At 54.6% G+C, this 10,471-nt stretch overlaps 1 protein-coding gene across 4 annotated transcripts in view; it reads left to right on the top strand.

Annotated features, from left to right (window-relative positions):
- PRKD2 (protein kinase D2) overlaps positions 2,571 to 10,471 on the top strand; it is a 32,369-nt gene continuing 24,468 nt past the window's right edge. Inside the window, exons 1-4 of one of the 4 annotated variants that reach the window (XM_018062650.1) lie at positions 2,571 to 2,848; positions 3,146 to 3,556; positions 5,748 to 5,886; positions 9,973 to 10,104. In XM_018062650.1, the coding sequence (XP_017918139.1) occupies positions 3,317 to 3,556; positions 5,748 to 5,886; positions 9,973 to 10,104 (511 nt within the window). In that variant the 5' untranslated portion in view covers positions 2,571 to 2,848; positions 3,146 to 3,316. Of the gene's footprint in view, positions 3,557 to 5,747; positions 5,887 to 9,972; positions 10,105 to 10,471 lie in introns of those variants that run through there. The other 3 variants (XM_018062649.1, XM_018062652.1, XM_018062651.1) reach the window with 3 other exon arrangements.

Raw genomic sequence — 10,471 nt, 5'->3', positions numbered from 1 at the left:
CGGGTGGCAGTGGTGACTGTCGAGGGGACCGGGGACTTTCGGGGAGGAGTCACCGGCTCCGCCAGGGGTGGGTGGAGCTTGGAGAGAGGAGATAGGATGGGTTGGGGTTTTGTGGTAGGGTTGTGGGGGCAGAGCTTGGGCGGGTGTGGGTGGAGGGACGGAAGTGGGGGCACAGGACCGAATCTCCCCGTGCCCCTCCTTTGGGTCCCTAAGCACTCCCTCCCCAGGGGCTCGAGCAGCAGCCTGGGGGGCAGAGCCGACTGGCCGATGATAGACGCAACAGTTCAGCTCAAGGTTCTCCCCTGCCCACCCCAGCATGGCAGCCAAAAGCTGGTCACGAAGTCAGCGTGCTGACCCAGAGTACCGAACACCCCCCACTTCCCTCCCTGCCTGCATGGGGTGTAGGGCCTGCCAAGGGCCTGGGGCCTGCCCGCTCAGAACACCTCCACCCTGCTGGGATTCCTCTTCCCTCTTGAGGTGGCCACATCTCAGTGGCTGGCTGTTCCCTCAGCGGGAGCCAGACCCTGTGCTTAAGCTCTTCAGGTGCCATTGCGCCGGGTTCCCACAACCTCAGAGAGTGAGGACAGATCATGATGCGTGTTGCAGAGGATGAGAGATGGAGTCCGGGGCTTGAGTCAGCCCCGCAGGTTGTTCAGGGCCCAGCAGGTCATCAGAGTTTGTATCCAGTCCCTGGGAACCCCCTCTGCTTGCTCGGGTCCTTGGGCCAATCCCGGCACCTCTCTAGACCTCAGCATCCCCAGGAGAGAGCCAGACAGTAATGCCCACCTCCTGGCTTATCAAGGGCTGCACCCCAATGCCCAGAACAGGGCCTGCCTCCTGTCAGGGCCCCGTGAACACTTAAGGAAGGATGAAGGCCTGTGAAGTGCACTTGAGGAAGGATGAAACCCTGAGAAGTACACACTCCTGTTAGGACTTCACAGTGGCAGTTGCCCGCCCGTCTGGACAGAGGGTGCAGGTGGGCAGAGGGCCGTCAGGTGAAGCTGACAGGAGCCCAGCTTCGGGCGCCACGTGCCCTCATTCTCCCCACCCCACCCCCACCCTCTCATCCCTCTAGGCTCCGTGCTGCTTCCCCAGGTGGTGGTTTAGGTTTACACCCCAGCCTCAGACTTCCTTCCCCAGCCCCAGCCAGCCTCCGGATGTGGTGGCAAATTCGCTACTGTACCGACCTCAGCTGCCCCCAACAGCCCTCCTAGGAGCAGCAGGGGGCTCGTCTTGAGGTCCTCATCCCCCACCCAGCCCTGCTGGTTGGGAGCCCATCTCAACCTGGGTGCCTCTGGGGCTCAGCCAGGCCTTGGCCTCTCGATGCAGCCCATGGGCGGCAGCTACCCGCTGGATGATCTTGGACAAGTCACTCTGTCTCTCTGAGGGTTCAGCTTCCTGTATGTAAACTAAATGGTAGCCACCCTTATTATTAGCTGGGGAAGAGAAATCAAGTCCAAATGGCTCCTGAAGAGGTGTTTTATGACAGGCCTGGCACATTCTAGGGCCTCAGCTCATACTTGCTGAATGACTGAGCAAACCCACCCACAGCACCTGAGTGTCTGAGGTGCGCATGCCTTTATCTCAGCACATTAGAGTCACAGCCAGCAGGACTGAGCTTCTGCTGTGTTCTAGGCACACTTACACCGTCTCATTAATCCCCACAAAGACCCTCGGGGTCAGTCCAATTGTCCCATCTGAGAGATAAGAGAAACAGGCTCAGAGCGGAGAAGTCACCAACCTAAAGTTCCCCAGAGATAGACACGTGCACACTCCCCCAGGAGAACAATGTGCTTTCCATCTGTGTGGTGGTGAGGCTGTGTGGTCCTCCCTAGTTGCTATGGTTCTTCCAGGCTCCCCTAGGCTTTTATTTGGCTCTTCACCCTTCTAAAGACTGGGGCAGAGTGGGAAGCTGACTACAGGAGGAAGGAAGCTACGCCCCTTCTGCACCGGCCCTGCACCAGCCCTGACACTCCAGTCTGTTCGTGGCACTTTGGCCACGGTCGTTGGAGCAAGACCTGAGGCAAGGATCTCTGTCCATCTGGAGGCCTCGGTCTTCCCACCTGTGGAATGGGCTAGGGTGTGTCGCGAGGGAGGACGGAGTGACGCTCTGGGAAGAGGCAGGCTCATTCCGGAGAGCGGACCGGACCTGACACCGTCTCCCACCCTTTCCCCTGCGGTGGGCGCCGGATGCAGGCCAGGCGAGATGGCTCCCTTCCTTAAAGGGCCAGACACCTCCTCAGCCCCGGCCTCGCGACCCGTGGTGGGGGTGAGGGTGACTTGCTCCTCCCTCACCAGCTGAGGGAAAAGTCAACTTTCCAGACAAGGGTTTGTTGGTGAGAGGAATCAGTCTATCCTCCCAGTCCTGCATCTCCCACCCTAGGTCCCCAGGCCTGAGCGGGGGAGGTGTTATCCCCAACTTGGAGGCGCGCTCAGCCCGCCCTCCTCTTCCGCCCCTAGGCTCTCATCAGGTTCCACCCTCTCTGACGTCACCAAGACCGGTGCCGATTGGTCAACTGAACTGTCACTCTGAACACTTCCTCCTGGGCCGCCGCTGCGGAGTTAAACTTTGGAGGGGGAAAAAGAGCCACCGGCTCCCTGCGCTGGGCGACTTTCCCATCCCTCCCACCCCCCGCCACCCCACTGCCGATGGTAACACCGCCTTCCCCGCGGGCCCCGACTGAGTTTTTCTCCAACTTCCGAGACCCGTGAGATTCCCTCAGCACCCCGGCCCTCGGGATCCGTCTGCCCATCCCCTGGGAACCCTCTGCCCATCCCCGGGCCCGCCATCGGATCCCTGGGATCCATTCGATCCCCGACTCAGAGGCTCCTGCTCTCCATCCTCAAGGTCTGGTGAATCCTCTGGCCCCCTTCTTAAATGGATCCTCTTCCTAGAGCCACTGACTTCTCGACTCCACCTGCTCCCTTTCCAATCCCCTCTCTCTCCACGAATCCTTTGGATCCTGGGCTCTTCTGATCGCTGTGACCCGGACCAACTAGCTTTCCTTCTTTGATTTCTTGGTATCTCCCAATCGCTGGCCCCCCTCCCCCAAAGCACTAGATTTCTCCTTTCTGATCATCTGTGATCCTTTAATTCCCCGGATGGGTGTCTGATCCACTGGATTCCTTTTCTCTAACTTCCCAGGGTCCCACCATCCTCGAGTTCTCTCAACCTGCCAGTCAGGGTTCTCTTCTTGGATCCCCGGGATCCCCGCTTATAAGATCCCTGGGATACTGTGACCCGAGCCTCCCTGCTCAGGCTTCTCCAGCCGGATCCCGGGGTGGGCGCCGGGCGGCGGACCCCGGGCCTCGCCCTATGGCCGCCGCCCCCTCGCATCCCGCCGGGCTCCCGGGCTCTCCCGGGCCGGGGTCACCTTCGCCTTCCGGAGGTTTGGAACTGCAATCGCCGCCACCGCTGCTGCCCCAGGTCCTGGCCCCGGGCTCGGGGGTCTCCTTCCACATCCAAATCGGGCTGACCCGCGAGTTCGTGCTGTTGCCCGCCGCCTCTGAGCTGGCCCACGTGAAGCAGCTGGCTTGCTCCATCGTTGACCAGAAGGTGAGCACACAGGTTTCCCACCCCCCCACCCCCACCCCAGCTTTAGGTGATGTCTGGGAGGTGGTGGGGGGGGGGCGCTGGCAGAGGTGGTTTTGAGCCCAGTATAAGGAAGAGGGAGAGGTGGACTAAGCCTTGGGCTGCTGAGGGTGCAGCACTGGCCCCCCAGTTGCCTCCTCACCCACTACCCCTTTGAGAGAGGCCTGGTCCGAGGTGGGGTGGCCCAGAGGCCTCCCCGAGTTGCATGTCCCTGCATGTTGTTTGCTGCAGACAGCAGGGAGGAAGGGAGGGGCCGGCCAGGTGCAGGCGCCGAGAAGGAGCAGGCGGGAGCCCCAGATGTGGGAGACCTCTCTGCCTGGGCCCACCCCAGCCTCCGACTTGGTGGAAACAGGAGAAATTGAAGCCGGGCCGGCCTGGGCGATCGGGTGACATGTGTGGGTGTGGGTGTGGGTGCGCACCGGACTAACTGCCAGGGGCAAGTGAGGTCTCAGAGACCAATTTCTGCCCTCCCCCAGGCCGGAGGTGTGTGTGGAGGGGCAGGCACGCCTCTTCAGAATCCCCAGAGGTTCTGAGGTGTCTGTCCCCGCTCCTGATCAGTGTCCCCACCCTTCAGCTCTGAGGCTGGCCTGTCAACACGAGCCTTCCCCACTCCACCCCACTCTTTGCTTTGGACATCACAGTCACTGGGGTTGAGGCCTGGAGAATCTCGTCAAGGGGAAAATCATGTGGGACACAGTGCTTGAATTCTAGAATGCTGAAAGTTAGAATAGTGGGCTACTCTACTGCTGGAATTTTTGACTTTAAAAATGTTAGAATTCTACATTGTTGGAATATGCAACTGCTAGGTGACCGACTCCTCTGGTATTGAAGTGTTCAAACATTAGACCCTGAGGTGGTTGAAATACTAAAACATTAAAATGTTGGAATATTCGATTCCCATGTTGTTAGAATCCTAGAGCATTAAAATGTTAGAATTTTGGTACCCTGGGTTGTCGAAATCTTTCAGACTAAGATATTCAAATATTAGAATCTTAGTTTGGCAGATCCCTACAACATTAAAACATTAGGCTACTGCTAATCTAGGTAGTTAAAAGTCTAAACCTTATAATAATTTGTTGGAATCTAGAAATGAATCCTATCATAGGAGCATGCTGGAATCCCCAAATAGTCAAATTCTAGAATCTTCTTAGACTCCTAGGAATGGATTCTCTGGGCTTCAGAGAAAGCACGAGGAACCTGGCCAACTCTCCCATTTTACAGACAAAGAAACTTAGAGAAAGACCCCCGGGGGCAGTCAGGACTGAGTCCTGGCACCTGGGGACCCTCTCCCAGCAGCAAGAACAGATTAGTTTCCTTTTGCCACCAACCCCTCTTCCCCTCAACCAGCTCCCACACCCAACTCAGCCTGCTCCTTGGGGAAACAGGCTGGGGGGAGATCAGTTGTTCCCTGGGTAAGATTCTTTATCTGCTCAAGTCCTCAGCCCACCCCCTCAGGCCTCACCCCAGTTTTCTTTTCTGCCCCCCTGTCCAGGTGTAGTAGGGCCTCTTTCCTTCCTTCCAGCGGCTCCACCTGGGTGGTTTCACTTTCTGTTCTACAGGTTTCATTTCCTGCCCCCCCCTCCCTAAGCTGGGGACCGGGGCATCTGGGTCCTTGGGGCTTTGGGTGGGGGCACCCTGCCTATCTTCCAACTCCTTGGAGCCCTAGACTTTCTGCACCCCCCACCCACCCTCCAACCAGGAGTCTTAAATCTCCTCCTTCCAGATTGCCCAGCCCCAGTGCTGGGCGTGGAGCCAGGTAACAGGGACAATAGATTCAGGAAGGAAACTGGTGGTTGGGGGACAAGGAGGGGGGAGGCGGGGGGGTGCTGCGGGAGCAGGAGGTGGTGTGGAGATAAGGGAAAGGGTGCTCACTCAGCCGTGCCCCTCTCACTTCCAGAAGATTTTAGGTCCCTAAGATCCCAGAGCCAATGTCCCTCCCCAACTCTGGCAGGCAGCTCTCGCCCACTACACCTGGGTCTCTGGCACCCTGCCCGGCTCGGCTCAGCTCGAGCTGGGTTTGGGAGGGTACTGGCAGGAAGCAAGGGGCTGCGGGGTCTCTTGAGTTTCCGGGGGAAACAGACCGCCCTGCCCTGGGAAGGTTCCAGACCGCTGCTCTGAGCTTTTCCGTCACCACGTCCCTCTCCCGCCCCCTCAGTTCCCCGAATGTGGCTTCTACGGCCTTTACGACAAGATCCTGCTCTTCAAACATGACCCCACGTCGGCCAACCTCCTGCAGTTGGTGCGCTCTGTCGGAGACATCCAGGAGGGCGACCTGGTGGAGGTGGTATTGTCGGGTGAGAGGCCGAGGCCCGCCTAGGGGCGGAGCCTCGAGCGGGGGCGGGGGCGGGACATCGGTAGAAGGCGGGGCGGGGTAGGCCCAGAAACTTAATTCTTCAGTTCTAAGCACTGGCAGCAAATTAGTAGCCCCGCGGGAGCTCTTAAAAACTCCCGCTTCGCGGAATGGGTAGATGTGGTCCCTGCACACTGTGGAATTCGCCCCGCACTGAACGTAAATGAACCAGAGCAACCCGGATGGATCTCACACACCTTGCTTAAGGGACAGAAGCTAGGCATTGAATCATGCCATTTACGAAGCACATAGACATTTACGCTATTTTGGCAGAAGCCAGGAGAGTGGGTACCTCTGAGGAAGCTGCAGTGGGCGAGGGGGTGGGGGGCGGGTCACAGTGGTTGAAACTTCCATTTATCCATCAGGACGCTGGTGACACGGCGTAAACAGTTTGACGGTTCATGGAGCTATGTGTTTCTGATTTGACCCTTTCTAGACCTACGCGTCACCTTGATATAAAGTTCAAAATGTTTTGCTGTCTGTGTCTCCTCTCGATGACATGCTTAATTCAATCAGATTCTGCAGCAGGAGATGAAACCTGGGCACCTGGATTTTCAACCAGAATCTAGCCCACCCACTGGCCATTCCCATTTGATAGATGCGCAAGCTCTCAGCACTTAGAGGAATCTTTAGCCCTTGGTTCTTTCAGAAAGGCTGAGGTGGATGGGAAGCACCTTCCTTACTCAGGCTGTGTGTCCCCCCCTGCCCCCACCTCCACCCCCACCCTGAGTGCTGCAATGCTCAGTAAAATTTGCTGGATGGATGGATGACAATTAGAAGTTTGGATTTACCTCCCTCCTGGAGTCTCACAACCCTTGGATGTTTATCTGCATCCTGGTCTCCCCCCAGACCCTAGTCTTGTTCATGTAGCTGTCTTCCTGATGCTTTCACCGGGTGCCTCCAGGCATCTCAGATATAGCCTGTCCAAGACAGAAATCTTGATTTTGCCTTCCTTTTGTTTGTTGCACCGCTGGGCATATGGGATCTTAGTTCCCCCACCAAGGATTGGACCCATGCCTTCTGCAGTGGAAGCGCAGTGTCTCAACCACTGGACCACCAGGGAAGTCCCCTGCCCTTCTAACCCTTCCCTTCCCACAATCTTCTCCAGCTTGGTGAAGGATATCACCATTCACACAGGTGCTCATGCCCCAAACCTTGGGTCATCCCTGACTCTTCTTTTTCTCGTACCCCTTTACTTGGTCCATCATCAGACCTACTGATTTCACCCTTAATTTACATCCTGAAGCTATTTCTTATTCTCTCCATGGATCCAAGCCGCCATCACTTCCTGCCTAGATTATTGCAGTTACACCTACCTAAGTCAACTCATGACATTCCACTGTTGAGAATCCTCCCATGGCCCCCCAGTACCCTTGGAAGAAAAAAATGCAAACTCCTCCTCAATGTGGTCTCAAGGCTGTGCATGATCCGGCCCCTGGCAATTCCCTGAATTCATCTCTTAACACTGTCCTTCTTTCTTTGTTCCAACCATCTTGTCTGCCTTCTGTCCCTTGAAGAAGCCAAGCTCCCTCCCACCTCAGGGCCTTTGCCCTTGCTGTTTTGTTTTTGGTTTTGGCTTTTGCTGTGTGTGTTTTTTTTTTTTTTTTTAACATTTCTTTACTTATTTTGCTGCGCCAGGTCTTTTTTTCGGCTTGTGGGATCTAGTTCCCTGGACTAGATCAAACCTGGGCCTCCTGCATTGGGAATGCAGAATCTTAGCCACTGAATCACCAGGAAGTCCCTATTCTTTTCGTGTGTGTGTGTGTGTGTGTGCGTGTGTGTGTGTGTGTTTCTTGTCTCTTTCCTAAAAGAATGCTCTCTGAGAGTGGGGCAAAAAATCTCCCTTGTTCAGAGCTTTATCCTGAGTGTGTAAACAGTGCTTGGCACATAGAACCCAGTCCCCTTTCAGTTGCATAATATAAGAAAGGTAACTTAATGATAGACAAAAATTGGGGTGGGGGTAGGGAGCCCAACAAGATTTAGTCCAAAAACAAAACTTTAAAAACAATAGCTAACATATTATTGAGCATTTTCTCTGTGTCAGGCACTGTTTTAACAGGTTTCCAGGACTTCCCTGGCAGTCCAGTTGTTAGGTCTCCAAGCTCACTGCCAAGGGCCCAGGTTTAATCCCTGGTCTGGGAAGTAAAATCCCACCAGCAATGTGGTAAGGCGCAAAACAAAACAAACAAAAAAATAAAGCTTTCCATATATTCATTTAACCCATAAAAAAGAACTGTTAAGCAGATAGTATTAAGATACTGGGCACGGAGACATCCCTGGTAGTCCAGTGGCTAAGACTCTGTGCTCGCAATGCAGGGGGCCCGGGTTCGATCTCTGGTTGAGGAACTAGATCCCACATCCCACAGCTAAGATCCAGTGCAGCCAAATAAATACTTAAAAGAAAGAAAAAAGATACTGAGCCTGTTCTGTGCTAGATTCCTGCGTGGCCCAGACTCTGACCTTTTTCAGGCCTATATCTTCATGTCATCTCCTCAAGAAAGCCTTCCCTGACTACCTATTTTATTTTGGCCGTGCAGCACAGCTTTCGAGGATCTCAGTTCCCCAGCCGGGGACTGATCCCCAGCCCCAGGCAGTGAAAGCACCAAGTCCTAACCACTGGACCACCAGGGACTTCCCCTGACCACCTATTTAAAATGGTACCTCTTGCATCTTCCCTATCTAACCTCTTTGCTTAATTTTTCTCCCAAGCATTTACTGACTTCTCACTTAGTGTATATTTTATTGCTTAAAAATTTCAGAAGCCGTATGTATAGTGGCTCAGGAAGATCCCCTGGAGAAGGGAATGGCAACCCACTCTAGTATTCTTGCCTGGAGAATCCCACAGACAGAGGATCCTGGCGGGCTATGGTCCATGGGCTCGCAAAGAGTTAGACACGACTAGCAACTAACACTCTCAAGTACAGGGTTAAAAGCATGAACTCTAGAGCCACCCTGGCCCGGATTTGAATTTGAGTTCTGCACCTTGCTAACTGACCTTGGGCAGATTGCTTCACCTATCTGCGCTGTAGTCTTTTCATCTAGAATATAGGGATAATCATGTACCTCAGTGGGCTCTTGATAAGGGTAAATTTGTTAATATTATAAAGTACTCAGCACAGTGTGGCTCGGTGGCTCAGTGGTAGAGAACCCACCTGCCAACGCAGGAGACACAGGTGTGATCCCTGGACCAGAAAGATCCCCTGGAGAAGGAAATGGCAGCCCACTCTAGTATTCTTGCCTGGGAAATCCCATGGCGGGCTACAGACTCCACAAAAGACTCTAACACAACTTAACAGCTAAACAGCAACAACAACTCAGCATAGCGCCTGGCACAGAGTAACTGCTAGATTGAGAGACTGTTAAATGAGAGTATTTCTCTTCCTTATTTTGTTTGTCAGTCTCCCTTACTAGAGGCCAGGCAGAGGTTTTGTCTGTGTTGTTCTCTGTAGTGTCCCCAGCCCCTGGAACAATATCCAGTAATTATTTGTTGAATTCCATTTTACGGATGGGAAAAGTGAGAAACATAGGTATTTTTCTTTTGTTTTGTCTTTCTCTTTCTCTCTCTTTTTTTTACACTTCCCAGATCAAGTAGATCCGAAACTCTGAGGGTGGGACCCAAGCATTTGTATTTTCTTTTAGTTAAACATTTTAAAATTGTGATGAAATATACATAAGATAAAACTGCCATCTTAACCATTTTAAAAGTCCAGTGTTTAGCAGTGTTAATCGCACTCACATTGTTATGCAATCAACCTCCAAAACTGCTTTCAGATTGCAAAACTGGAACTCTGTACCCATTAAACAACTCCCCATTCCCCCTCCCCTCAGCTCCTGGCATAGGTACATAGGTGTTCTGGCCAGTGGTGGAGCTGGGATTTGAACCCAGGTCGAATGTAGGATGCGAGTAAATGATTGAAAGAGAGATCAAACCTTGCAGCCGGGAGGACTGTTGAGAAACCTGGGAACGCGGAGGCTGAAATGGCCACCGCTGGTCGCGGCTCAACCATGCGCCCCTCCCTGCTGCCTGCAGCTTCGGCCACTTTTGAGGACTTCCAGATCCGCCCGCATGCCCTCACCGTGCATTCGTACCGAGCGCCTGCCTTCTGCGACCATTGCGGGGAAATGCTCTTCGGCCTAGTTCGCCAGGGCCTCAAGTGTGATGGTGAGAGACCGAGGGGGCTGGAGGCGGGGCCAAGAGGAAGGGCGTGGGCGCGAGGGCGGGGCCGAGGTGGAGCTCAGGACCGGGAGGTGGGGCCTAAGAGGGGGAGCTCGGAAGGCGAGGTGAGCGCCCAGAGGCAGAGCTTGGGAGAGGAACTGGAGGTGGGGCAGGAGGCGGGGCCTGGGTTGGGGGCGGGATCTGGGTGGGACTCGGTTTGGGGGTGGAGGGTGGGGACTGGAAGGTGGAGCTCCGAGGGAGACGTAAGAGACAGAGGCTTTGGGGTAGAAAAGGGGTGATGGAGAAGAGAGCGGAACCCATACCAGTCAGGCACCAACGGGAGAAACAGAACCTGTGGGGAGCACATATTAAG

This window comes from Capra hircus, chromosome 18 (genome assembly GCF_001704415.2).
Source record: "Capra hircus breed San Clemente chromosome 18, ASM170441v1, whole genome shotgun sequence".
NCBI lineage: Eukaryota > Metazoa > Chordata > Mammalia > Artiodactyla > Bovidae > Capra > Capra hircus.
The sequence above is the reverse complement of the archived record's forward strand: the minus strand, read 5'-3'. Positions and strand labels throughout refer to the sequence as shown.